At 52.2% G+C, this 27,681-nt stretch overlaps 11 protein-coding genes across 11 annotated transcripts; 5 read left to right on the top strand and 6 right to left on the bottom strand.

Moving 5' to 3' along the window:
- Nucleotides 1-883: 883 nt before the first annotated feature.
- J4E85_002838 (uncharacterized protein) lies at nt 884-2,301 on the top strand (the record flags this gene model as incomplete). The annotated part of the gene is made up of 2 exons (XM_051467111.1): nt 884-1,342; nt 1,429-2,301. 2 exons carry the CDS (start codon nt 884-886, stop codon nt 2,299-2,301), a joined length of 1,332 nt encoding a protein of 443 aa, XP_051328270.1.
- A 1,379-nt stretch (nt 2,302-3,680) lies between these two features.
- Nucleotides 3,681-4,550, bottom strand: J4E85_002839 (uncharacterized protein; the record flags this gene model as incomplete). The annotated part of the gene is made up of 5 exons (XM_051467112.1): nt 3,681-3,833; nt 3,880-4,014; nt 4,064-4,261; nt 4,387-4,414; nt 4,483-4,550. 5 exons carry the CDS (start codon nt 4,548-4,550, stop codon nt 3,681-3,683), a joined length of 582 nt encoding a protein of 193 aa, XP_051328271.1.
- Nucleotides 4,551-5,608: 1,058 nt separating this feature from the next.
- J4E85_002840 (uncharacterized protein) lies at nt 5,609-6,970 on the top strand (the record flags this gene model as incomplete). The annotated part of the gene is made up of 1 exon (XM_051467113.1): nt 5,609-6,970. The coding sequence occupies one exon, from the start codon at nt 5,609-5,611 to the stop codon at nt 6,968-6,970; it is 1,362 nt and encodes a 453-aa protein (XP_051328272.1).
- A 973-nt stretch (nt 6,971-7,943) lies between these two features.
- Nucleotides 7,944-11,336, top strand: J4E85_002841 (uncharacterized protein; the record flags this gene model as incomplete). The annotated part of the gene is made up of 1 exon (XM_051467114.1): nt 7,944-11,336. The coding sequence occupies one exon, from the start codon at nt 7,944-7,946 to the stop codon at nt 11,334-11,336; it is 3,393 nt and encodes a 1,130-aa protein (XP_051328273.1).
- Nucleotides 11,337-12,186: 850 nt separating this feature from the next.
- J4E85_002842 (uncharacterized protein) lies at nt 12,187-13,315 on the bottom strand (the record flags this gene model as incomplete). Its single annotated transcript, XM_051467115.1, has 2 exons — nt 12,187-12,208; nt 12,255-13,315. 2 exons carry the CDS (start codon nt 13,313-13,315, stop codon nt 12,187-12,189), a joined length of 1,083 nt encoding a protein of 360 aa, XP_051328274.1.
- A 196-nt stretch (nt 13,316-13,511) lies between these two features.
- On the top strand, nt 13,512-16,187 carry J4E85_002843 (uncharacterized protein; the record flags this gene model as incomplete). The annotated part of the gene is made up of 1 exon (XM_051467116.1): nt 13,512-16,187. One exon carries the CDS (start codon nt 13,512-13,514, stop codon nt 16,185-16,187), a length of 2,676 nt encoding a protein of 891 aa, XP_051328275.1.
- A 1,039-nt stretch (nt 16,188-17,226) lies between these two features.
- On the bottom strand, nt 17,227-18,651 carry J4E85_002844 (uncharacterized protein; the record flags this gene model as incomplete). Its single annotated transcript, XM_051467117.1, has 3 exons — nt 17,227-17,320; nt 17,427-18,167; nt 18,218-18,651. The coding sequence occupies 3 exons, from the start codon at nt 18,649-18,651 to the stop codon at nt 17,227-17,229; spliced, it is 1,269 nt and encodes a 422-aa protein (XP_051328276.1).
- A 388-nt stretch (nt 18,652-19,039) lies between these two features.
- Nucleotides 19,040-20,667, bottom strand: J4E85_002845 (uncharacterized protein; the record flags this gene model as incomplete). Its single annotated transcript, XM_051467118.1, has 2 exons — nt 19,040-19,875; nt 19,923-20,667. 2 exons carry the CDS (start codon nt 20,665-20,667, stop codon nt 19,040-19,042), a joined length of 1,581 nt encoding a protein of 526 aa, XP_051328277.1.
- A 1,043-nt stretch (nt 20,668-21,710) lies between these two features.
- On the top strand, nt 21,711-22,804 carry J4E85_002846 (uncharacterized protein; the record flags this gene model as incomplete). The annotated part of the gene is made up of 4 exons (XM_051467119.1): nt 21,711-22,139; nt 22,191-22,434; nt 22,488-22,640; nt 22,692-22,804. 4 exons carry the CDS (start codon nt 21,711-21,713, stop codon nt 22,802-22,804), a joined length of 939 nt encoding a protein of 312 aa, XP_051328278.1.
- A 187-nt stretch (nt 22,805-22,991) lies between these two features.
- On the bottom strand, nt 22,992-24,826 carry J4E85_002847 (uncharacterized protein; the record flags this gene model as incomplete). The annotated part of the gene is made up of 2 exons (XM_051467120.1): nt 22,992-23,947; nt 24,001-24,826. The coding sequence occupies 2 exons, from the start codon at nt 24,824-24,826 to the stop codon at nt 22,992-22,994; spliced, it is 1,782 nt and encodes a 593-aa protein (XP_051328279.1).
- Nucleotides 24,827-25,599: 773 nt separating this feature from the next.
- Nucleotides 25,600-27,268, bottom strand: J4E85_002848 (uncharacterized protein; the record flags this gene model as incomplete). The annotated part of the gene is made up of 3 exons (XM_051467121.1): nt 25,600-26,720; nt 26,771-27,141; nt 27,192-27,268. The coding sequence occupies 3 exons, from the start codon at nt 27,266-27,268 to the stop codon at nt 25,600-25,602; spliced, it is 1,569 nt and encodes a 522-aa protein (XP_051328280.1).
- Nucleotides 27,269-27,681: the final 413 nt, after the last annotated feature.

Raw genomic sequence — 27,681 nt, forward strand, 5'->3', positions numbered from 1 at the left:
AAGACTTTGCCCTCGTCCTAGACCATTGCATAATCAAGACACTCCACTCCCACACCGATCGTCCTCCATCGGCCTCCCCGTCGCCCATCGCATTACGCCAAGCCCACCTCCCCTTCCTAAGATCGTCTACATCAGCTCTGCCAACCAGCAAATCAAAGCCTTGAACCCATCATCGCCCCCCAACGAGGAAGATGCCAGATGCCAGACAGCCGATGCAGATTGCTACATCATGCAGCTGTCATTGGTCCTGTCAGACATGACCTCGCTGTTTCAAACGAACGTCGGTTCAAGGGGTAAACACGATGGGCGCGCTAGCGCCCCACATAGCTCAACTCGCCGGGTTGCGCGTCCGACCGATCCATATCGTGATAGGGAAGGAGAGAGAGCCAAGGGCGTCATGTTGGGTGAGGCTTGCGTGGTGCATGGCGCGATGGCGTTGGTGCTTTCTCTTCGTCTGGACTGCTTTACGTTTCTCTTTCGTTCTCTTTCTGTTCACGATAACTTGGGTTTTCTGTGGCGTTTGGAAAGCTTGAGGGACTGTTTACCTACTTGGACCTTTTTGGATGATCATACCCGCATTGTCCTTCTTTTCAGCCGCACGTCCTACCTGGGTACCATTCGTTCAGGCGGGTATTGCGTAGTCGTTATCTTTTCTTCTTCTTGTGTATACGTTTACTGCGCCTTGTTATTTACGTTCGTTTCTGGCGATTGGATTGGATTGGAATAGTGCCGGCTGAAGGCAAACGGGACGCGTTGACAACATCGCACTTGAAATACTGGAAAGCGACTTCAATACCACGAATCCTCGAGAAGACGTCACACAGCAATTGGAAAGGCAAAAGGACTAAAGAGCTCAGACTCTAGACACCGACGTCACAACACCATGCACACCTACCTGCCAACCTGGCTCGCGCTCTCAACGGCAGCAATCCTACCTACAGCGACGGCATTCTACCCTTACCACTATACCTCCGGCAAAACCTCCTCCACATCAACCCGATCGCATCGAACCTCCCCACAACCAGCGTCCTCCCAAGCCGGGACCTCGCGCTCCATAACGCTCCCGCTTCGTCGCATACGCACACCCTCATTACGATCCCGCCAAAACGTCTACAACATCGTCAATTCGAACAACCCCAGCCAAGAAAACAGCGTAGCCATAGACCAAGATGGCAGTGATCTCAGCTACATGGTCGCTGTAACGTTCGGCGACAACACGGATGAATACCATCTGCTGCTCGATTCAGCGGCTAGCAACACCTGGGTTATGAGCGAGGAGTGCGACAGCGAAGCGTGTAAGACGCATGCGACTTTCGGGACGGCGGATTCGAGTACGCTGAAAGTACGTTGTGCTTCCTATCTCTATCTGTCTTGTGTCCCTCATCGGATCGGACACCATATGAGTTCAAATGCTAACACGACACCCAGACCGACGCAACAACCCCCTTCAGCGTAACCTACGGCACAGGCTCCTCGTCAGGCCACCTCGCAACCGACGTCCTCCACCTCGGCCCCTCCCTCTCCCCCACCCTCACATTCGGCCTCGCGACGAACGTATCCGACGAGTTCCGCGCATACCCCATGGACGGCATACTCGGCATCGGCCGCGGCGTACAAGGCACAGGCGACGATGAAATTGACGCACCACAAATTATGGACCTGCTTTCGAGCCAGAACCTCATCGGCGCAAAGATGTACGGTATACATTTGAGTCGGGGCGAGGACGGGAAGATGGACGGCGAACTGAACTTGGGAGAAGCGAACAAAGAGCGGTTTACCGGCGACATCAACTACATCGAATGCGTAGACAACGAGTCAGGGTTTTGGGAGATACCATTGCAAGACGCTGGTGTGGATGGAAAGTCTGCTAACCTTACCACTGGAGTCGACCGAACGGCGATAATGGATACGGGCACATCCTTCATCCTCATACCCGAACCAGATGCTCTGGCTCTACATTCCCAAATCCAGGGCTTCGAACAAGATGGCGAGACGTTCTTCGTGCCCTGCGATACGAGCGCTGCCATACAATTCAGTTTCAACGATCGTGTATACAACATTTCTACAGCGGATTGGGTGGGCGGTAAAGACGATGGATCAGAGTTGTGCAGAAGTAATATCGTAGGCAGGAAGACATTTGGCGACAACCAGTGGTTGGTGGGCGATGTGTTTCTCAAGAACGTGTACAGTGTATTTGATTTCGAGGGCAGTAGAGTGGGATTGGGTGTGCTGGGACAGGAGCAGGATGTTGTTGCTGAGAGTGAGAGCTCTACTGGTATGTTTGGACCTTTTTCGAAGTAACATGGAAGTAACATTGACTGACTTGAAATTGATAGGTACCACATCTCCTTCGGCATCGAGGACTGGGACTGGGACTGGGGGAGCAAGCTCGAATACAGCGGGCGCTGGACAGCCTCAAGACCAGGAGGGCGCTGCTGCTGCGGTGTCCTCGACTTCGACGTCCTTCTTCGCGCTCGTTGGAGCATTTACCGCGCTTTCGATTTTCATGTAGCATATAGGGTTTGGGTACGGATAAGCATTATTAGCACAGGCGTTCAGGGACACAGCGTCATCGGCGTTGCACATGCAACCAGCAATCTGGTCTTGAGGAGAGACACTACGCGGACACATTGTATATATATACATAAATACATATAGCAACACATTATAACGATTTCACATCTGCCCAACACCTAAGATCTCAAGGCAATAGACAGTACATATACTTTGCCCAATATCACAAACCCTCTCACATCTACCACGCACCGTCAAGCAGACAGTGCAGCTATCGACAATAGCTTGGTGGCCTGATCCCCCAAGCATCTCCACTTTCCGCTCTACATATCCACCTATCCACTGCACAGTACTGTGTACCCACCAAGCTTACCCACCGGCCAGCACCAGCACCAGCACATCTTAAGCAAGGCCCTCAGACTCTCCTCGCCTCGCCTCTCGCCTCGCACTGCCTGCATTAAAGGCGGGGCGGTACATCGGAACCTCACATCCGGGTCAAGAGGATTGGTACAGTCTTGGTACATGCGTTGCATAAGCATGGGCTTGGTATGTGGAGAGAGATGTGAAGAGCGAGTCAGGAGAGGGAGATAATGCGAGAGATATGCGGTGTTTGGTGCGAGATAAGGGTGGATGCACGATGTGATGATGATGGGGAGGCGTGTTTCAGATTGGCACATCATCTATGTGTGGATGTGTCGTGAACTATGCTTTATCATGGAGAAGTTGAGATCACAATAGAGAAGTCACCAAAGAAAGTCATGTTATATAGTTCACAGGCTTCAACGATTGATATGGGTAGACACGGATAAGAGCAAAACAAAGCACCGGTTATTAGAAAGATCCTACCATTTGCTCAATCTCGATCCACACGCTTTCTGAGAAGATAACCCCATCATGAACTACCCCAAGATGATGTACGGTCCAAACACACAAAAGATCCAGCACAGTAACGCCTCGTATAGGTGCCGTCAGAGATGAGACTGCAAGCAGACTGGAAGGAGTCGGCTCGTCTGCTACCCCTACCGGCCCATGACATGTTGCCCTCCTTCTCAAATAGACCACTAATTAGACACCCGATAGCCGCCACCGTGTTGCTCTTGTCCAGGCTCAACATCGCGCGGTTGCGGCGGCTCTCGACCTATATCGTCGCAAAGTCTTGTCCAGGCTTACAAGATCAAGCACTTCTTGGTCTTCTTCTCTTTCCGGGTCAACAGGGCAGCCCGGGTGGCGTGCTCGAATACTTCTCGGACGCCCTCGTTCGTCTTGGCCGAGCACTCGAGGTACTTCTGGGCACCGATCTTCTTGCGCACATCCTCGGCCTGGGTGTGTTAGTGGGTGACTGGTGGGTGGAGTGTGGCTACTAACCTGCTCGGGTGTCACGGGCTTCTGCGAGGTCTTGTGTAGCTCCTCAATCGTCTTCTGGTCGAAGCGCAGATCCTTCTTACATCCAACGAGGATGATGGGAAGGCCCTGGCAGAAGTGCAGAACCTCGGAGATCCACTGTTGTGTGTCAGCGGCTGCTTGTACGCGTGTGAGGCATTTGCCGTACCTTCTCCTGGACGTTGTCAAGCGAATCGGGCGAATCGATGGCGAAGCAGATCAGGATAACGTGCGAGTCGGGGTAGGAGAGAGGGCGCAGACGGTCGTAATCTTCCTGGCCGGCGGTATCCCAGAGGGCGAGCTCGACGTGCTTGCCGTCGACCTCGACATCGGCGACGTAGTTCTCGAAAACGGTGGGGACGTAGACCTGCAGGCGGGCACGTTAGTGGGTGCGTTGGGAGGGAGTGCAGGCTGCGATGGCTGCGAGTGCAGGCGGAACAGCTAGGCTGACGCGGCTCAGGGATGCAGGCGAGGCGGGCGGCGAGTACTGACCTCGGGGAAGGTGCCCTTGGAGAAGACGCTGCAGACGGCACCGTTAGCAGTTGTTTTGCAGGAGTGTCAAGAGTGATGGCGAGGGCGAGGACGTACATGAGCAGACAGGTCTTTCCACAGGCGCCGTCACCGACAATAACGAGCTTTCGTCGAATCTCGGCCATGGTGTCGTGGGGGATGGGTTATTGAGGCGGCGGTGGGGGCAGCAAGATCTGTGAGGGAGGTGGTGAGTATGTGGATGGAGAGCTGGACTGGCGGTGATTGAAGTTGGAGAACAGCGGCTTCAGGGTGTTATGGCTCTAGGCACCATGGCCGCAACGGGGGTCGTGCTGCAACAACTGCGGCTGAGTGCTGCTTGCGCCACGCAGCGCTTCGGCGATTGCGGCCTAGCGGGAGCGAAATGAGAGCGAGCGTGACGTACCTGGACAGCTGCTCAGTTGATTATCACGTAGAAGGTTTGTGAAGCGTCGTCGCGATGGCGTGCACTGTAGGTTGGCCGAGAGAAGAGGAGAAGGCGATTAGCTATCTGCATCAAGCGCCTTGCCCTAACCGACAAGGTAAACTACCCATGCACACGCCCCGGAGCCGTCACATGGCAGCAGCTTGTCCCCCGGTGCGGTTTGACATGTCCAGCACGGCCAATAACACGGAGGCCCTGTTCTCATGCACAAGACGGCTGTTCTTTGACTGCAATCGCCTTGCACCAGTTGTTACCGTCGTGTGTTGCTGGTTGCCCCGGCAAGGTCTTGGTCGTGACAAGGGTTTCAGATTGGACCTGACAGCTCGCCTGCCCTTTCCCCAGCTTGTTCTGCGTGCGCGTGCTCTGGCAAGCGCGACCAGTCTCCCACAGGCAGGAACCACTGTCGAACGGCAGGGTCGACCTAGTGCGTGGATCCATACGCCTTCTTCGTCTGCGTTCTAGGCCATCCTCTTGTTCCTGTTCCTGCTCCTGTGTTCCTCAATGTGTCCAAGACGCCTCCAACTCACACACGGAGGACACTAGACAGGCGCGCTGCAGACGACATTGGTGCAGAACAGGATATTTCAAAGACCCGAACGCAATGTAGACCTCTAGATCAACAGCTTTAGGTGGGTGTTGCCGAGTCAGATCTTCTCTTGAATGGGGCGCTTCCCAACCGTGCCTTCCGGCTACCTTAACTCACCAACACGTGTACACCAACAAACCCCGCCCACAACACACCTTTGCGACTCGACGTTCACCATGGGCTTTGAGGTTGACAAGTGCATAGATCTACACAACCGCATCGTCGCCCACGCTTGCTCGCACCTTCCACCCGACCGCCAACCCCAGATTCAACGCAGCTGGTTCAGCGCGCACTCACTAGATCCTTCCTCACCCGTTCCCTTGCCCCTAGATATCGAGGAAGAATTCGACGATGACCTCACAGCCTTCCTATCAGGCATCGACATCGTCGTGCCCGAACAACATCAACATCTGGCCTTTAATCCCTTGCTCGTCGGTGTCCCTTCGCCTAACCATATGATCCCCGATATGTGGCTTGGCATCATCGAGGAACGCGAGGATTACATCCTGCTTTACACAGGACCTGCATATGATGCAGGGGGTCTTTTGTACAGCCTATCGACGCAGCAAGTGGGCTACATGGCCTCCCCGTATTCCGAACCTGAAGACCTCTATTGGGACGATCTTCAGAATGCGCTGGAAATTTACTGGGACTGCGTCGAGTCGGGGAAATTCGTCATCGATGCAGAATACCTGGGAGATGAACTTACTACGCAGGGATGGAGGATACTCGAGTGGACTGGCCTTGAGCTGGAGGGCGCGCTGGAGGCGTGGCATAGTTTGGTGGACGCGATCACTAAACGCCTACCGGGACAAGGGAAAGATGACGACCCGAGAGCACACCAGGAGGAGAAGCAAGAAGAAGTGGACGCTGTTTTGGTATCATCTGAGATCTTGGAGCAATATCCGGCTATCCCGTCTTTCGCACGCGCAATCCTTTCTCGGGCGAAGAAGCCGACCTTTACTTCCATCGCTCCGCAACTGGACATTCCGACCGAAGCCTTCGTTCACCGTGTAGGTGCCAAATTACAGGAGCTACACCCCGACGCTTCCATCACCACTCCAGACTATGAAATGAGCTATATACCCAAATTTCTCTTGTTCCCGTGGCGGACACAAGGCCTCCAACTCGTTCTCGAGTCTGATCGTGACCGGTGGAAGGATAGACGGGGACATGCCCACACCCTTGACAACCGCGCCGGTCTGTATCTGACCCCCGATGGCACGCACACACACTCAATTTCTCTACTCCTGCCTTTCCCCATCGGAGCTAATGGCCACGTGCGCAAGAAAAATGGAACTATCGTGAAGCCGAGCGACCAAGGTCAAGATGCTTTGTATCGGCATGGGGCGTGTACCCCATTTCTACCCGCACATGGCACACCGTTGGCCGCTGTCCTAGTCAACTGGTGTGAAATGGTTGAGAAGGGAAATTGGCACGTTGATGAAAACGGCGTCGCAGGTGAAGAAGATGTATGGAAACAAGCGGATACGGAAGACAAGGCCGAGGATTACATGACAGATTGGAGTTGCTTTTGAACAAACTGAACGGGTGCGCTGCCGCCTACATCAGCACGAACGACTGGATTAGATAAGATCTCGAAGTCTTGTTCTCTTTTAGGAGGTAGGTACCCAGCTTTTCCCGTTGCACAAGGTATTTCGGATATTGTGAGATAGAGAGCTCACGGTAAACTGGGGCGAGCAGTGTGAAACCTATTCACGTGACCTGTCAAAGATAAGTATGTCGCATGAGCGTCTTGGTCGACTACGCAGATCGTTTGTCCATCACGAGGCCTCCAAACCATCATGCCAAAGTTCGGCTCGGTCAGGAGTGATCATAGAGAGATACCGGTACTACGCGGGCCAACTGGTAAGTCATAGTTTCTGGACTCCTTTCTGGATTCAACACTAGGGGTGGCTATGTTTCGGGTCGCGTTCTACAAGGAATGTTTCAAGGTAGAAGCATACATGATCTTAGAGAATGGATGCTTAACAAGATCTAATGTCGTGCATTGGGAATAACGAAACTGCAGTTCATGAAGGCAGGAAGCTGTGAGGAGTGGGTGGTGATATCCATGGATGAACCAAATTGGTGGTAATGGTCGCTACCGCGTTGAGCAGGGCGCAAGGCAGCGATGACATCTGGAGCTATCTGTCAGATCTAGATAAGCCGGAGATAAGGGCGGAAATACAGTCCATGACTATGCACTACTTCGTCGCGCTTCGTCGAGCTTCTTTGGTACACGTGAGTTGGCGAGCGAGGGTGCAGGCTAGGGTGGCGGGGCAGACTAGAAGCTCCGGGACCCGTGCCTAACCACAGGCACTGACGCAGTACTGCTCCACGGTTCGCACCTCTTTCATTCCACGTCCCTGTACCAAAACGGCCACGGCCTATTTCTTTCTTTCTCTTTATACGTTAATCTACCCCACCGCCTCTCTACTGCTCGCACCTCTCCCTCAGCTGCGCCCATCACCGAAGCTCTCTGCAGCCTGAAGCCAGTACATCGCCATCATGGCCGACCAACCGCCCGAGCAACCAGAGCACCAAGACAAGGCCATGTCCGACCAACCAGACAGCGCGACATCTGAGCAGCAAGACAGCGCAATGCCTGATGCTGTGCCTGCACCTGCACCCGCTGCTGCGCCGGACGCCATGTCTGACGCCGACAAGGTGAGCTCACCTTCCGACCGCCTGTCAAAGAGACACGCTGACGAGGATATCTTCCAGATCCGTGCAAAGCGCCTTGCAAAGCTGGGCGGCCCTGCGACTCCAAACGGTCCTTCACGGCCGCCCTCGACCGCACCCGAAGCCGCATCATCAGGCACTTCATCCCCAAAGCCCGCTGAATCACCGGCGCCACCACCGCAGCCCACTCCGACCGCGAATCCCTTCTCCCAATTAGGCGTCAAGACCGACGAGCCGCCCAAGAAGCGCATCACGATCAAACCCGCACAGTCGTCGAGCAATGGCCCCACACCGCAGCCCGCTCAGAAGGCGCCGGAACTGAGCATAGAAGCGTGGGAGGATCGGACAATCAGCAGCATTTTTAGGGTCACTCTGGACGAGAGCCATACGCACGATGCACATGGACATAAGCTACACTTTGCCGAAAGCGCCAGACGCGATCTTGAGGAACAGGGCAGGCCAATCCGCTTGACTACAGATCAACTGGATTCCGTCATAATGGAAGCAGCGTCAGAAAAGCATCAGGGCTATGCGTTGGAATACACGATGAGTTGCTGGAAGCGCGTTTCCAAAGCACTCAAGAACCTCGCCAATAAGACTGGTCCACGGTTCGAAGTTGTCAAAGAGGCCCGGCGAGTGTGCTTCAGCTATTGCATCTTTGCAGCTAGCATGCCAGAAATGTTCCAGGAAGACCCACCCGCGGAGAACGCACTGGCTGATCGCTTACTTCTCGGACCTGACGACGAGCGCGGCATCTGCTACGAGTTCCTCACTGAAGCGAGCCAGCGGATAGGCGAAGACGATATCATCAAGGACACACTTGTGGAAGCTATGGTGGATGTCAGCCGACGCCTCTCCAAGGTTTCTATGAACGGAGACTACAAGGCACACATGTTGATCCTGCGGGTATTCGTCCGATTTCCGCCGCTCGTAGCTGCCATCGCACAGTCTGAGACGTTTCTGCCTGCTCACATCGAGGCTCAACATATCGAAACACATAGCTTCTTAGGGCCCTTCTTCCGTCTATCTCCTATGCAGGCTGACGTAGCCATGAACTACTTCTCTGGCTCCGCGGCTGTCGACAAGGGACTCATTGTCAACGCGCAACGAGCTGTCCGCATGACACTTCAAACCCACCAAGAAGAACTGCTGGACATTACAAACACCTTCATCAAGAACAAGGAATCTCGTGAGAAGATGCTAGACTGGTTAGCGCTCACAGTCAATAAGAACCACAAGAGGCGTGCGATACAAGTGGACAGGAAGACAGTATCATCAGACGGCTTCATGGTCAATGTCACAGTGATTTTAGATCGTCTCTGTGAGCCTTTCATGGATGCTACCTTTTCCAAGATCGATCGCATCGACATTGACTACCTTCGCCGATCACCCCGCGTTGATATCCAAGATGAAACAAAGATCAATGCCGACCAGAATGCATCGGACGAGTTCTACAGTACCAAAGCCTCAGGTACCAACAACTTCATCAGCGAGGTCTTCTTCTTGACGGTGGCCGCTCATCACTATGGTCTGGAGGCAGCCAATACCAAATTGGGTACCCTTCAAAAGGACGTCAAGTACCTTGAGAAGGAGCTTGCTAAGCTCGAGCCCGAGCGACCCAAGTACATGACTAGTCAGGCGCAGCTGGCCGTCTTTGACAACCACATCAAGAAGATGAAAGACCAGATCGAGAAGGCCAAGTGTAGCATCTTGGCCATTCAAGGTGTCTTGCTTGATGAGACTACACAAGCTCGGTCTATGCAACTGATGAGATACGTCATTGTGTGGCTTCTACGGCTTGCTTCGCCCGGTACCAACTTTCCTAAATCAGAGCTTCAGCTGCCTCTACCCGAAGAGCAACCACTGCAGTTTAGGTGTCTACCTGAATATTTCGTTGAAGACATTGTTGGAAACTTCAAGTTCATCACTCGCTACATGCCGCATATTATCACAACCACTCAGTGCGAGGAAATTGTCAAGATCTGCATTACCTTCCTGAGAAGCTCAGAGTACATCAAGAACCCATACTTAAAGTCTGGTCTTGTCACCATTCTGTTCCACGGAGTATGGGAAATTCACGGTAAGCCAAAGGGCGTGCTTGGCGACACGCTATTTGCACACGACTTCGCCATGAAGCACTTGCTCCACGCACTGATGAAGTTCTACATCGAATGTGAGAGCACCGGAACACATACGCAGTTCTTTGACAAGTTCAACATTCGATACGAGATCTTCCAGGTCATCAAGTGCATCTGGCCGAACCCAGTGTATCGCGAGCATCTTGCGACTGAAGCGCGCGTCAACTTGGACTTCTTCGTTCAGTTCGTCAACTTGCTTCTGAACGATGTGACATTCGTCCTGGACGAGTCATTCACCGCTTTCAAGGAAATCCACGATCTATCCCGAGAGCTCAAGAATGCCCCGGCAAACATGGAGCAGACCGAGCGTCAAGAGAGGGAAGAAAAGCTGTCGTCAGCTCAGGGCAAAGCCAAGAGCTACATGCAACTCACCAACGAAACCGTCGCCATGTTGAAGCTCTTCACCGAAGCCCTCGCCGACTCCTTCACCAAAAAGGAAGTCGTCGTGCGCCTAGCCCACATGTTAGACTACAACCTCGAAGCCCTCGTCGGCCCCAAGAAATCCCAACTCAAAGTCGAAAACCCCGAAGAATACGGCTGGAACCCACGCAACATGCTCGCAGAAGTCACAGACGTCTACCTCAACCTCGAGTCCAAACAATCCTTCATCGACGCCGTCGCCACAGACGGCCGCTCCTACCGCCCCGAATACATGGACGAAGCCTACAAGATCCTCCAACGCTTCAAACTCAAAACACCCGAGCAAATGACACAATGGGAAAACATGTCCGAGCGTATCAAGACTGCTAAAGAACAAGCGGACATGGTCGAAGCTGACCTCGGAGAGATTCCAGACCAGTACCTCGATCCTATTTTGGCGTCGCTCATGGAAGACCCCGTTACGCTTCCTGTCAGCAAACAGATTGTTGATAGGGGTACCATCCAGGCGCATCTCCTGAGTGACCCGCATGACCCGTTTAATCGGACGCCGCTTAAGATTGAGGATGTTATTCCGAATGATGAGCTCAGGGAGGAGATTCAGAGTTGGAAGGCTAATTTGTTGGCGGAGAAGATGGCGGAGCGGAGTAAGGCCGCGGCGGAGGCTGGTGCGGGAGCGGGCGAGGCTATGGATACGTCGTAGATCGTTGTGGTGTGGCATTGCGAGGGTGACATTGGCGTTTTTGGTCGTGTGTTTCAAGGAATCATGGGGAGGGAGGGTATGCATGGGTATGGATGTCTAGGGAAGAGGTGATGATGTTCACGGGTATACTGAGATCGATGCGGTACAGTGTCACGCCTTATTATGGAGGTCGGATAGACACGTATGCGTGTCGTAACGTTCTGGGAGATAATGCATTTTCTCCTGGTCAATGGAATGGATATCGTCAAAGCTTGTTTGTTGCTCTGATTTGTGGTGTAGGTTTGCGTGATGCTAATGTTCTGGCTGTTCGTTTTGTTTCGGGTGATGTGCTGGTCTGGCCGCTGTGACTGGCTTTTGCGGCGGAGTCGTCTTGTTTCTCTTACCTTCTTGATCGATGGGTCTCAATGCGGTGAATGCGAGGGCTAATGTCTAGTTGGGTTGATGAAATGCTGACGTTGAGAGAGAAACGCAAAGTAAGAGGCCAACTTTTCCAATCGCGATTCTTTCTTGTATCGCTTGAAAGTGACCTGGCTGTGCTACCTCAGCGATGTATGACGGGGAAACATGCTCAAGTACGGGTTATACAGCACCATAGTGTGTTCGGCCGTGAAGCTATTGTATCTAGTATGGAGCTAACATGTTTATTACAGTTCTTGCCATTCCTCCTTCCATATCCAAAAATACCCCCCAAATCTCGTATCAAGACCTCGTCCAGTGCCCCAGGCACCCACCATACCAAACGGTGTCATTCGAGCTTCCCACTCACATGACACGTCTTTTGAAAGATATCGTTTCGTCAAGGAAATATCTCCATCGTTGTGTCGCACGCGGCCTTCCAGGGAGAAATCTCCTAGAGAGTCAGTCCCTCGACTCTGCGAATCGATAATCGTATACGTGGTGTAGCCGCCGACATCCCACCTTGGTTCAGTGGTGTCCCGTGCAACAAGTTGTATACTGTGCATACGTGGTTCGAAGCGTCTTCTTCCCAAGGCTCTTCGCTGGTCTGAGTAGTAACCCGTCCACCGCCCGGAGGAAAGGAAGTCGGGTGAGAGCATTTGAGTGTGGCACTCGCCAAAAGGTATGTTGTCATCTTCATCTTCCCAATCAGGTGCTGGATTTTTGGCGAAGATGGTCGGCAAGAAGTCCATGAATGAGTTAAAGGGTATTTTGGTAGGTGACGGGAGTGCGTTATCGTGCAATGGATTTGAACCATGTACAGCCAGTTCCAGAATGAAAGTGGGGAGCAGAGTCGTAGCTTGATCCAATCCGAATCCATCCATATGTCTCTTGCGGAAGGCACCATAGTCTCGCACTCGCTGCCGAAGGCTCTTGATCGAATCTCCATCCAATCTCACGCCGTTACTTGCCACTATTGGTGGATCCTTTATGTGGTTCACGGAGAAGAAGCGGTCAAAGGGTGCCTTGACTTGCTTCCCGTTTCCCGTAATTTGCAATTGCTTCAAGATAGTGTAGCTGAGGATGAAGTTGACATCGAGGAGATTGGGTGAGAATTCATCTGATTGGAAGTGAACCTGTAAGCGGCCTTGAAGCTCCAGGAAGGTTTCGGGCTTGAGCTGTGCAGCTACAGGGTGGTGCATAGCCATGATGTGCGGTAGCCATCTACTCAGTTCATATGAATTGATTCCTTTGGCTTTGCGTAGGGTCCATGTGTCGCCACTCTCGAGTAGAGCTTCGATACATCTCTCGGCTGCGTATGCTATGCGGATCGTCTCTTCGAGAGAGGTTTCGGCTAAGACGGAGTCGGCTTCCGCCCAATGGGTTTCCGATAGTTCTATGCCATTTTCGGAGAGCAGAGGCTGTCCTAAGTTGTACTTTGCAATGTTGCGGAATACTATTTTGTCATTGCAGATCGTTCGCAATTGTCGGTTGGTTCTTGAAAGATTGAGGGCTGAGGAGCAGGGCAGAAAAGATGCGATATGCTGTGTGAGCTCGTTGGGAAGTAACAGCAAGCTTGTCATAGCTGCTGTGTGATGTGGCTGAATGGCGCATCGAAGATCATGAGAGGAGTTATGACGATGTTTGCAGGGGGTTCTCGGGTAGCACGGCGTTAGCGCACGTGACGATAACGATAAGACACCTGCCCAGGTGTTCACGAGTGCTCGCGAGGGCGACGCGACATTACACTGCGTCGATACACCGACAGACGCGCCGAAAATGCTTCCGGACAACATCGCCAACAGCTACCGAGAATATAAAGCTGATACCGAGATCTTCGTTACGTGGCTTGTTGAAACGGCTAGTCGCTGTGGCTTCATCCCTTCTACCACTGCGCCAGCTCCCGCTACAGCTGGTGGCCGACTCAAGGGGAAAGCGCGCGCGGCTGAACCCAAAGCCCCCAAAGCCAAGTCTTCGCAAGCGCGCAGAATTACCATTAATGATTTGAAAACATGCGCCAGTGCCATAGCAGAGAAACCTCCTAAGAAGTTCGTGGTGCCACTCTACGCCAGCAGAGCAGCAGCTCGAGCGATCCGCCACCGTACCAAGTCGACACTGTGGCACGAAACTCAGACTCAAAATGTTGATGAAGATCTAAAGCCTGCTTTCGCTGCGAGTAATGAGGCGCACGCTACTTTTACGGGAGCTTTGGGATATGTGCTTGATCTGCTGAAGCCTTTCATCACTACTGGCAAAGCGACGCCTAAGCCTGGTGAACCTACTACGCAGACCCCCATTGATGGCCTCAGCACAAGATTCAGCAATCTCGACATCGAGGAATTGGCAGAACAAGAGCCTGAAAGTGGTGGACAGACGACCACCACTGCCAGACCAGCGCCAACTTCGAAGACGACATATACTGTCGATAACCAAAAGGAAGATCGTTTCATCGCCATGAGCATGTTGATAAGGGACTACAATCAGATCAAGACTATTGTCACAGCAACCTGGGATCATTACCGCCAGAATGACGATGTCGACCTAGTTTCGGCGGCGGCAACAACCCAAGCGGCTATGCAGATGACAAAGAGCTTGGTAAATGACTTCTCGAACTCGTTCCCCGAGATAGTGGACGCTGAGGACTTCTGGCATAAGTTTCTTGATGACCCCAAGATCCGCAACAACATTAGCAGAGAAACGGACGAAAATCGCGCGATATTACAAACTTCCGGTGAGGAAGTAGACGAGTTCCTCTGCCATGCCAGGCTACCAAATCGCTTACTCAACTATGGGTGTCTAAAAACTTTCGTTGATATGTGGAGACTACTTCAAGTCTACTATAAAGCCACCATTTTTCGGCAACGACATGTCTGGATATTACCCCGTGTCGAGACGGGGGAATTTGATTTTGATTGTGTCACTAACCCCAGGTTGCAAGTTCTCACAAACGCTCTCGATGACATCGTATGGATGATCATAGGAGTTCATATAGAACCGCCAGCCATGGATAACTTTACGAAAGCATGGTATACGCACCTGAAGCGAGGCATCTCCGATGATGGCAAGGATGTTCCACACCATCGGTATGCAAAAGACATCTCCATCGAGATGATGCTGTACACCGATCTCTACCTTGCTGTACAGGATATTCTTACTCCATTAGAGTCGCCATCGCAAGAGTCACCATCGCAGGAGTCACCATCGCAAGAGACACTATCGCAAGAGACACCGGCAGAGGAGACGCCAGCAGAGGAGACGCCAGCACAAGTCCGAAAAGATTACCATGACCTGTGGAAGTACGTCCGCAGAGAAGGACGCGTACACAGATTGCTGAAAGCGCCCTTTATTCAAGGTAAAAGGGAGCGCGCAATGCTGACATCCTTCTTCCGCGATCCTCTTGTTGCGGAGAGAAGACTCAGCTGGTTGAGTTCTGATCCAATTTGGGTCGCTCGCGCAGAGAGTGCGAAGAAAGAAGAACATTGGGAAGTGATGCCGCATTCACTCTACAATCGCAATTGCTACGATTTCATCACCATGAATCCCTTCCTTGCTGGACTCATTCTATTCGTGGCTGTGCATGCCACTTGTGATCTCTCGCTTCTTACGCAGAACACGGATGGACTAGTACTTGGATATGCGCATCTCTTCAACTTCCTTCGGCAAGCACATAGTGCGAATAATGCAGACTCGTCTGAAAAACTACTCACGAGAGAGTGGGAAGACATGGAGGCAGCGATTGATTTACTTGGCGAGTCCAATTTCTTTAAGGGCAACAGACCGATTGCACTTGACATGTGTATTCAACGCCTGCTTCGTGCACATGGAATGAAGGCGAGCGATCTTGCACGTGACGCTGGTCGTGTCAAGAAGGGAACAAGGGCCTACGACAGTGGTCAAATAAGCGCCATCAGCACTCCACTCACCAACCTCATCTTCTCGGACGGCGGGCCTAGCAAAACTACGTTTCTCAATATTACAAATCAAGCCATCTCGGAGCTTCTAATGCAGGAAGCTGAGACGTATGCTAGCGACACATTAGATCCCAAAATCATCAAGGGGGCTTGGGCAGCCGGGCCTCTTATCATGTTCCGCGTGCTTCTACAGCGCGAGTTGCCAGCGCTCCTCTTTCCTCTCGACACCGTACAATCTCACTGCTCTGAGATCAACAAGAAGATATTTGCAGCTCTGGATTCGACAATGGCGCAGCCAAATGTTCGCTCAAAGCTATGGATGAACTGGCAAAAGAAAGGAACAATACCTATCAACTTACTGTTCTACGAACGTGGTTACCACAAGCAGAGTCAGGCTCCTGGGCCGATCCCCAAAGATGTGACTGGAGTGCATAGTCTTCCCATTCACGAAGCCGCCGAAATCATAACCGATTACCTGGACGAGCTACGCAGAAAGCGTGAGAATGCGGAATGCAAAACGGTTCTCGATCACTATGCAAAGTAAGCCCATGATTTCGGAGTCCCCACCCCTGTAACAAACCTAACACCTCGCCTGCAGAAAGCTCCGTCTCCCAAATCCTCTGCTGCACAGCGCCGCTGGAATTACTCGTATCATGGGGATGAAGGTTTTCACTGACTTGACAATCAGCATGCGCAACTTTGGCCGTGCGGAGGATGCTGACGGGAATCGATGGGAAACGCTACCAACTTTGTTCCGCAAGTATGTTGCAGACCTGAAACCTGTTGAAGGAGAGGACACGAAAATCATAATACAAATTAATAGCGGGGGCGTTCGTAGGTTTATGCCGCATGACGAAGCTGATGTAGATACCTAGATCTCCTTATGTTAGGGTCGTACGTAGACTGTATTCCGAAATGGAAGAAATGTGTCACTATCACAGGCCTGTTTCGAATACTGGAAAGGTCAATTTTCGAAGATTACCGTCCACTGCAGATAGCTTTGTTGGGCTACCACTTGGGGAAGTCTGAGAGAATCTCGTAACAACTAAGATTGACACATGTCTGCTCTTCACGAACAAGTCTTCAAAGTCAAGGATTGGGATTATCAGATATGCTCAACGCATCTTCCCTCAGTTTCTATGCGAGTAATTAAGTCCGCTACACGTGAGAGGTTCTTGTACGCATCGTCATGCCTCTTATGATACTCTCCAGACGAGCAAGTGTGTCGGCCGAATGCACGTCTTTAGTTTCATTGAAGATGAATGAAAAGTCCCAATCTTCCATTCTGAGATGGCTTTTGAAGACCATTGTGATGTGCGATATCGCTTTAGCAGCAGCGTTTGTCGTTCTCCCGACTTGAGCCAAGGAGTCTGAAGTCACCATTTGTTGTATAGCCCTGCCAGAATGTCTTAACACAAGACCAATCACCGGCTGCTGATGGGCTGTCAGTAAGCTTGCCGACGCGAGCACACGTTCGGCGGCCCTTTTCTCAAGATCGAAGCCGAGGTTGTAGTCTTGGAGGTCCACGAAGAAGACGTATGCAGTTCCATCTCCCGGGCGGAGTGTATTCGGATCGACTATTCTTACTGAACTAGCATAGCCAATTGGAAGCTGGAAAGCAACGTCCTCGAAAGCCATTCTTGTCCCTCTGAGAAGATCCGCAAGCCGGGCTGTGCCCTGAAACGGATTGGAAGAGCTTACTGGCAGGACACTTTCTATGCGGTGAACAAAGCTAAGAAATAGTCAGCCGAGGTCTTGCACATGCGCGTATAATATCACGTACGACCTAGCTGCATAGTTGCCACTGGTAACGCTCAACCCACGATCAGGTATAATCTGAACCCAAAAGACCATCTTGCCGAACTCAACCCTCTCTCTATAAGCGTTACGGACGTGCGGGTCTTGAGCCAATTGCACTGCATCATTCCAAATCCGCGTACAAGCTCCTAGCGCCTTATGAGATACCGAGTGCAGCTCAGAGTATCGCTCTAGGTACTCTTCAGTTCGCATGAATCGCATGACAATTCCGGCGTCTTCTTCATCGCAGTGGTCTGAACGAGTCCTGACGATAGTGATTACAAGGCTCAGGAAGAGCTTTCGTAGCTCCCACTGGTGTAAGGCCCACTCGTCGTGAAGGTGATGTTGATCAGTTTGAATGGTGTCAATCAACAAATCCATGCCGATCTGGTCAGGTCCTAGGAAGCATATACTCTGCAAGCTTCCGGGCGTTGGTGTTGGTTCTACTGCCGACGAAGCTATTGGGTGAGATCTGAGGGTTTGCTGCCGTCGCTTTAGCAGATCTCTGACTGACCCCCGGAATGCCCGCTCGTAGACTCCCGTAGAGAAGATGTTCGAGTCGAATTCGAAGACACGCGATATCTTTGACATGTTGTCGGTCATCTTGCTGGTGAGAGATGCAGAGTCACGATGAACATAGAGAGATATCGAGTCTGCTTTTGCTCGATCCAGGACTTTCCTAGTCTTGTTTGTACCGAGAATACGTTGCTGCTCAGAGAGAGTTTTGCTACACATCTAAGTCAACATTGTCACGCTGCTGTTCGGCGTAATACTCACCAGTTACAAGCTGTCAGCAAAAGAGTCAGTGAGCTCGTTTGGTGCTCGATGAGCTTCTGTACACTTTCCGGCCCGTAACTTCCGAATACAACTTTGAACTTGTCGCGAAGATCGAGTGGTTTCTCCGTTAGTTGCGCAATGTCGGAGAAGAAGCTCTCGATCTCGGTCATCAGTAACTTGCAACAGGATACCGATACGTCCAGGTCCATGACAAGTTGGTGATGGGTGTCTTGGAGATCTTGATCTATCCATTCTTGTATCTTTGTCGAGGCAGCCCGTAGAGCAATGAGCTGGGACGCAAGACTCAACAAAGTAAGATCAGCCTCGCCCCACTTCGTCTGAAGGTCGCTGATGGTACCGACGACTTTACTGATACCGTTCACGATGCTGAATATCGAACCCACTCCGCCGAGAATTGCGCAGACTTCTGCCATCTTTGTAGCTTATCTCAATCTCGTGGCATGTCTGAAAGCCTTCCTGTTAGCCAAGTGCTGTCAATGCCGAATGGGAGGAATACCCGCGGTTGTATGAGTTGCAGATACAGGAGAAAAACAATCGAGAATGGAGATACCATCGAGTTGTCAAGTGCAAAAGTTTCGGCGAGGCTTTAGATGGTTTGAGGCGCAGAACACCAGTTCCAGTATCCAGCCCCCACGCTACGCCCACTGAAGTCAGTCAGACGAAAGCCCGATTGGTCGACCCGCCGTCAGCTGAAGCTTACATTACTCTGGATAAATTGAAAGTGTATTGAAAGCGATCTCACAAGAATGTGTACGAACATACGAACAATGGTCTAGCATTGGTAGCGACCACAAATGCAGCTTATCGACACTCGAATGAGGCAGCCTCGTCAGGATTTTCTCCAACATATACCATGTGCTTGGGCCATAAGCAAAGCTGCGCCTTCCTACCCTGCGTAGTCTCCGCTTCCAGCACCTCAGGTGCCGCACCCTTCTCTACCCAATCGATGAGGGTCTTGAGACTATCGCCAGGATACCAACCCAGCCCACCCCCGCAGTGATCCACCCCAGGCGCCTCAAAGTAGCGATAGTAATCACTGGAATTCGGATCACGCTCATGCACCTGCTGCGCATAGTGCGCAGTCGCATCAGGCGCGATAGCCATATCCGCCAGCCCATGCCACGAAAGGAGCTTGCCACCCGCTTTTCGAAACCCGTCAAGATCTGTGTTTGCGGTTCCGATAACAGAGTCATAGCGGGCTACAGCATCGTGGAAAAGTTGCTCGAAGTATGTGATGTTCATTCGTGCGGTGTCGTATTCGCGGTCGCGGATGACAAAGTCGGTAATCCAGGTTTGAGGTACGGCAAACGGTACGCCGACGCATGAATTGTTCTTGCTGCATGTTGTTGATGCGAGGCCAACGAATGAAGCCCCGATGTTGCCGGGGTACCACAGAAAATCGCTTTCGGGAGTTGTTGCGCCTTGCCATATCAACTTTGCTACCTTGGCTAGGGTATTCGTGATGGTCATGCTTTGGTTGGTAGAGGGACAGAGGTATTGTTTGCCAACGACGGTCATTGGGTCAAAGGTGCAGTCTTGAGGTGCCAATATGATGCCGTCCTCCAGACCATCGAGACCGTCGCAGGCTTCGGCAACAGCAACGTTGATAGCCTCAAATTCCTGCGGAGTCGGAAACCCTGTTGTCTGTTAGTCATTCATCTCTAGCAGTTGTTTGAGTCCTGACCATTCTCGTTCATGACAACCTGCGGCCAGAAAAGTTGCATCATTAACTCGTTCCAGTAGATAGCCGGTGCAACCGCCAAGATACCATCATACTGATTGGGGTACTTCTGCGCCATCATGTAACCTTGTCTTCCGCCCTGCGAACATCCATTCCAATAGCTATAGCTCGGTGCTTTGCCATAGTAAGAATGAATGACCGCCTTGCCCAGCGTCGCGGCATCATCTAAAGAGATCGAGGCAAGGTCTTCTAGCAACACCCAGTCGACTTTGCCAGAGTTAGTAAGCGACCAGCTGATATCCTGCCCGATGTGACCTCCGTCTGTCGCGACTGTAACGAAACCCTCGCTGGCCGCCCATGGGAGTGTGGTGTTGGTTTCGGGTCCCGCAGCCCATCCTCCACCACCGGCGCCCAAGAGTCTTCCTGTCCACTTCTCAGGCGAGGGTAGCCAAACGACCGTGTGGATAGTGTCATTAGAGCCGGGATGCGTGTACGTGATGATCACTTCACAAGCGTTCAGATCGGTCACGGCAGTGGCGTAATGGTTTTGCTCCGCGGGAGCTTGGAATGATAGGTTCGTGTGTGCTTTTGTAGAAATGTCGAGAATTTTACCGCCTGGCAGCTCCAGATTCTGGAAGGAAGAAGCTTTGCAGACTGGTTCCCCGAAGGCTGGGCATGTCAGGAAACCCAATATAGAAATGAGGGAAATGAGACTTCGTCTCTTCCATGGACTTGTGTGCTGCATCATAGTCGCAGGAAAGACTGAGAAAGCTACTCGTCAAGAGTTACTTACACTGCATACATTGCTTCCTTTACTTATAGCAAGCGCATACTGGGCCCATTTGCCTATTCATCCTGAACTGAAGGATTCAACTGAATACCCATAGGGATACCTACGTTGGTCAGTTTGCGACAAAGGCTGAGGCCATGCCAATATGAAAGGAGTATCAGCTGCCATCAGGCGCTCTAATGCCATCCAATCGTGACAATGATCGATTCTAGCGTGTCTCTCGATTGAAGTATGCAAATTGGTGGACAATGGCTGAGTCATGTATTCATGACTTGAGCCGCGCCTCAAGCTTTTGAAACAAAGGGCGTTTAATTTAAACCCCTGTTGTGGCGGTTTGAGTGGTTTTGAGGCCATTTTGTTAACGCAATGTCTTGCATTGTTCAATATGCTGTGCCGCTTTGAATCATTTCTTCTTGCTCCAGATGTTGTTTTTGTTAAGACCCGTAGATGAAGTGGTAGTGGATGACGACCGTTGATGGTCGAGGTCTCTGTACCCTTTGAGCGCGGCACACCGCTGTCCGTGTCACAGGTCCAATGATGTGGCTTCAGGCCGCGAGCGTCGGATACTGTCTTCGTAAGGTCGTCGCGTATCGCGGTTGATGAAGCATGGGTGATTGTGCGACCAGCGACGCAAGGTCGGCCATGTGTGAGCGGCAGCACTATTCCTATTTTGGAACACCCGAAGACGTCACCACGCGTCAGTTTCGCGAAGTATCACAAACCGTCCTCAACTTCCGTCAGCGATCACACCTTTGAGTTCATAGACACGTTCGTCTTTGCCATCAAGCCTACAACGAAATACCGAGTCGGCTCTTGAATTTACCCCACATACCTCGTGTGGGGCAAGAGCTACCCCGAGACCGCCCCGCATCGGTCACGTACCGGTCGGAACTATGCCGCCCGCATGTACAGCATGGCAAACTTCATATCTTTGCGTCAATCTCTAGTCTAAGAAAAGAAGCCGTTAAAACCCCAAGATCTACTATCAACACACCGCAACCATGGATCCAGCGCAATTCGGCTACAGTACTATCCCTCTCAACCACGCGCCATACGGCCCAATCGTTCCATCCGCCCTAGAAGGATTCAATGCCGGAAAAGTAGCCCTCATAACGGGAGCCGGACAAGGCATTGGTGCCGCCATCGCAGAATCGCTAGCAAAATCTGGAGCTCACCTAGCCATCCTCGACCTAAACACCGACAACCTCACACAAACCAAGAAGACATGTTCAGCGTTCGGAGGAAAGGTCGAGGCATATGGCTGCGATGTCACGGATATGGAGCGCGTTAAGGAGGTCTTCGCGCAGGTGGAGAAAGACTTGGGACCAATTGATATACTGGTGAACAACGCGGGCATATTTACTCAGCGACCGTTCATCATGGGTAGCTTTGACATGTTTTGGAAACAGATCGAAGTCAACTTCAAGGCTGTAAGATCATCTTTCAGTATATCGAGATTCTTTTACTAAATATATACTCAGCCTTTAATGCTCATCCACGCCGTTCTCCCTCAAATGCGCGACCGCGGCCACGGCTGCATCATCAACATCGCCTCTCGATCCGGTACTGTCGACGTACCCATGACTTTGGGATACGTAACGTCAAAAGCCGCTCTGATGCGTGCCACACACACACTACAATTGGAGATGGAACTGGATGGGCTGGACCCAGCGATTCACATGTATGCGCTGCATCCAGGTGGAGTGAGGGGCAACATGGGCGGAGGTAAACAATACCCATTAGTACACAAACTCGAAAAGCATGCTAATGTCATATAGCTGGAGCGCCAGATGATGTTAAGCAGAAGTACGGCGACCTTACGGATGAAGAGTTCTTCAAAGACCTTTTCAAGGACGGACCCTCGCTTTGCGGTCAGACGTGTGCGTGGTTGGCTAGTGGAAAGGGGAAGGAGTTGAGAGGACTCTTCCTAGGTAAGAAGCGCGTGCTCTGAAGATCGAAAACCTGGCACTGACAACATGCAGATTGCCGGCAAGATGTGACGAAGCTCTTGGACATCGGACGAGAAACACTGCTGAAGGAGAACCGGAATAGGCTGACAGTGAACTTCATCGATGGATATTGCAACGAGCCATGATGATGGTAAAAGGAAGCCAATGTTTATTCTAGATGGCCAACAGCCAGTACATTACAAGATAACGAGAGAACGACTCAAGAACAGAAAAAAGACTATCTACATTCCTCCACCTTTCCTCCCGTCCACTCATCTCATCCCTTTCCGTGACATCTAGGCGACGACAGCTATGACAATTGGTGGGAAACACCTAGTACACAGGCATCTTAAACGCATCGAAAGTGTACGTCCAGCTCTCAATGGACGCCTTATCCTCCACACACTCAAAGTCAGAGCTGTTCCCAGACCAAAGCGGTCGTGCAGGCCACTGGCAAAGCTGTTGAACTTCACCCGCGTTATCACCCGCCGACACAGTCGCATTGAGGCGACTGGGCTTGACCCCATTCTCAACCCAGTCAATGATCGTAGCCATGTTATCCTGCGGGTAAGGACCGGGCTGGAGCTTGTTGGCACCACAGTGCGCCGCGCCAGGCACGAGGTAGAATTGGTACCATTCAGCCATTGCTTCCTGGGCCTCAGCGTCGGTCATGTTGGGGTACATGATTGAGCGGACGGACTGCCAGTAATGAACGGAGGATGCAGCGGGAATGGACGGGTCAGATTCACCGTGGTAATGGATCATCTTTGCGCCGGAGGATTGGAACGGAGTGAGATCGGGTAGAGTGGTTTGCAGGCTGTCGAGGTAGCGGACCATGCCGATGTTCATCCATTCTACGAGTGTGTCGTAGGTGACGTTGTCGAGGTTGGCGAGGTTGTCCAGGTCGAGCAGTTGGACAAATTTGGTAACGTATTCGCCACCGGTGGAAGGGATGCTGAGCTCCCACTTGCCGGTCGCGTTGTTGTATGTTGGATCGGCATCGCTGAGCTCGGAGCCGATCTGCCAGGAGAGGTATGCGCGCTCGCCCTTGGAGTTGTGTAGACCGTCGTAGACGCCCTGGGCTACCGCGATGTCGTCTGCAGTGATGGTGCCGTTCTGTTCAGGCTGAGCGCTGGTTTGCCCGCCCGGCATCTGGCGCTTGTTGAGGTCGCGCTTGCTGAAGCCGAAGCCGAGGGAGGTGCTGGTCTGCGATGCGCAGTAGTAGCTTTCGCCGATCAAGGAGCTGAGATTGAAGTTGAGTTTGCAAAGATCGGTGCGAGAAATGACACCTAGAGTGACTCATGTTAGTGCATTACCACATGGTCGAAGAAATTGTACTTACCATCAGTACGTCCATCCAGAGGATCACAGGCAGCGATGGTGGCGTTGACTATCTTGGCTAAGGCGCATGGTGGAGGATAGTAGTCGTTGATAACGTTGATGGTAGCAGGGTAGACATGAAGCACCTGCTGCTGTGCAAAGCGGAAAGCAGGCGCACCAGCTACGACGCCGTCGTACTCCTCGCCCCAGCGCTGTACCTGGCTCATAGCCTCACGGCCACCATCAGAGCAGCCCTCGAAATAGGTGTATACCTTGGTGTCGTTCAGACCGTAGAAAGCCTGTGTGAGCGGCTTGCCAATCTTCGTCAACTCCCCGAGCGCGGTGTAGGCAAAGGCGTAGGTAGCATCCCAGTTGATGGTTCCGTTGCCATACAACACTGCTTCATCATAGCTCTGATCGAAAGCGTCGTAGCCTGCCGATGTGGCGCCAGAAGCTGCGTCGTATGGCAAACCTCCGGTGGCAACGCTTTGGAGAGAGAAACCCCCGCCACCAGCAAGGTAGAAGCGGTTCGCGAAGCTTGAGGCATCCGGAAAGGCGAATCTGAGGGGAATCGCGTCTCCCTTTCCAGTATGGGTGTAGCTGACAGTGACGTTGCAGTAGGAGTAGGTAGCACCATCAGTTGTCGACGCTCCCATGCCGCTGCTTTCAAGGGTAGCATTGTAGAGCGCACTAGCAGTCACGGTGCCAGGTAGCAGTTCGATTCCGAGCAGAGTGCCGTTAGAAGGAAGAGAGGCTTGCACGTTTGATACTGTGCAAAGTTCAGCTAACGAGGCTGCATTGGCGGCCACTGCCATGGCGATAGCCGTTGCGCAGCACGAGTGGCGCATGATGGATGTATAACCGAGAAGAACGTAGGAATAAAGCGAGTGTAGAAGATAGAGAAGTGTATTGGCGGGGTGGTGTTCGAGATATCTGTCGCGGCATCTCCAGCATTATATACTCCTCACCAGTCCTGACTCGGGCTTTTGACTCCGCCATCGTGGTCGCAGTAGGGAAACCCAATCTGTGGCTGTAGACTCTTTCCATACTCATAATGGCCCCCTGGCAATCTCTTGGTTGACCGTCATCAGATCTGTGGAACCATTCTTGTCCATGCGTGCCCTGTCAGAGGTCTGGCCGGCGGTGTCTGGCAGTATAATGACGGCAACTTCCGCCTTGCGCGGCATTGCAGTACGTGTTTAGTGATGCAAAAATTGAAGAAACATAGTGCGCCGGCTGTATCAATCGTTGCGCCGCGTCACTCGAGGGCTGCTTGCTGGTCGTAGACGTGAGCTGAAGACGCGTTCTCGGTTAGCGTGGATGTGGCCCAAGCTTGGAAGAGCCTTCTTCCAGACAAGCCTCGCTGCATACGCTTCGAAAGACTTTTGCTGTGCAAGGCTTGCAGCGAAGTTTTCGCGCGGATGAAAGATCAAGCGGCTGTACAGACAGAAGGCCGCGTGTTATCGCGGCGAAGTTTCGGGAATGAGCGATGGAATGGGCGATTCACCGGGAACAATGGATCAATGTTTATCAAAGCATTGTTAGTTGGATGTTTACAGGTACACTGTCATATGCCAAGTGGGCGCCACCGAACACGTCTAGATGGCATCTCTGCTTCTGATCACACTGTCTCTTTTGTCTCAACATGCTCCGTGCTGAGCCCCTTCTCAAACTTCTCCTCTTCATGCGCAGCAATCCTGGCATCAGCTTCGATGAATTCGGCTGGGCGATGTAGCTGTATAGCGAGCTTGTTCCGATGGATCAAGATACCGGGTTGCGTTTCAAAGAAGCGATCGATATCTTCAAGCGTCCGGTTCGCCGTCTCTGGGTAGAGGAAGTACGTGATCGGGATGAAGGAGAAGCAGATGACTGCCCAGATGATCCAGAACTTGTAGCCTAGGTTCTGAATACCGGGAAGGGTTGCTTGTACAACACCATAATTGCAGATCCAGTTGGTCGCCATCGCGAGTGAAGCGCCTTTCGTCCTCATCTCAAGCGCGTTGATCTCGGTCGGGTACAGCCAAGGCACCCCTAGCACGCCCATGCCAAAGCTGGCGAAGAATACGAAGAAGAACGCAACAGCGACGATGCCGAGCTTGTACGAGTCGCCACCTTTCTCAGTCTGACCCTGCGATGCTGCGATGACGATCCAACAAATGGAGCATGCCGCAGCCGAGACCATCATGACCTTGCGACGTCCATATCGCTCAATGACGAAGTATGCCAAGCAAGCAAAGATGAGATAGTCGACAGACCCAGCAGCAGCGAGGATGCGCGATAGTAGCTCGGATATCCCCAAGGCGTTGATAAAGATATAAGACATGTAGTAACTCGTAACGTTGATTCCGGAGATCTGGTTCATGGCCTGCATCCATGCGCCCAGAAGCATGCGTCGCAGCACACCGCTTGGGCCCTTGCCTGTAAGGAGCTGCGTCCATGTGTATGTGTTCATTTGCTCGCGATCTAGAATGTCCTTGATGATGTTGTACTGCGTGATAACCGAGGGTGATTCTGGGGTCGCTCCATGGCCTTCGAGCGCAGCAAGAACTTCCAAAGCTTCATCGATCTTGCCTTTGCGGATCAGCAACCGAGGGGAGTCTGGTAGGAATGGGCACATGGCGTAGATGCATAGGGTGAAGAAGAGCTGAAACGCGAGCGGGAAACGCCATGCGATATCGCGCGGTGCGAACGAAAAGCCGAGAGTAAGCCAATTCGAGATGCTGAAGCCGGTGATGCAGTTCGCTGTTGACGAATTAGCCAAAATGTCACACTGTATGTTGCAAATGCCGTACCCATCTGGATGATAACGAGCTTTCCTCGACTGTTCATCTTACTGGTCTCAGCCTGCCAAACTCCAGCCGTTGCCGTGTTCATGCCAGTACCAAGCCCCGCCACGATGCGCCCAACCATCATGCTCGCTACAGTCCAACTACATGTCTGAATGATTGCACCGATGCCAATGATTGTCGAACCGAGGAGAATCTGCCTTGGGCGTCCGAGAATGTCGCCAGTCCATATGGTACTCATTGCTCCGATGAAGCAGCCGATGTTGTAGATGGACGTCATCACACCTTGCATGTTGGCAGACGGGTAGCCAAAGGTGTGGAGGAAGTTCTCTGAGATGATGACATTGCCGAAGACACCTTGATCGTAACCGTAGAAGCTAATGAGTGTCAGACAACCGTGTTGGAAGATGTCTTGATCGTAGCTTACACGAGTACCGTACTGGCAGCGATGGAAATCCATACTGTCAGCCGCTCACCAGAGCCTCCAAGATATTTGCGTGCCATGGTCGCGTACTCCCTGCCCAGCTACGGATGTCACGAAGTTTGTGATCGTGGATGCGGAGTAGGAGATGTCGTGGAAGGAGGTACCCCAAATCGAGAGATGTCAATAGCCGGTCCAATGCACTGGGCCTGTACCAAACTTTGTCATCTGCAACGGGGTCGCAGCGTCGATCAGCTCTTTATACCGGGCATGAGCCCTGGCTCGGGATTTTCTCCGCTTATCATTATCCTCGTTATGCGAAGCTTGTCAAGCCTTACAAGCCTCTGGTCGTCTCCAGATCCACTGAGCTTCCCCAGACTCTGATCACCTACCCCATACCCCATAGGCCGAAGGCCCACTCAGTCCACGCTTGAGCTCTGTGATTGGCGATGGCGGCGTTTTAGCCGAGCAAGGAGACAATGAGTGATCAAAGCGC

The sequence above is a fragment of the Alternaria conjuncta genome, assembly GCF_024043145.1.
Source record: "Alternaria conjuncta strain BMP 0040 chromosome Unknown scaffold_4, whole genome shotgun sequence".
Lineage (NCBI taxonomy): Eukaryota > Fungi > Ascomycota > Dothideomycetes > Pleosporales > Pleosporaceae > Alternaria > Alternaria conjuncta.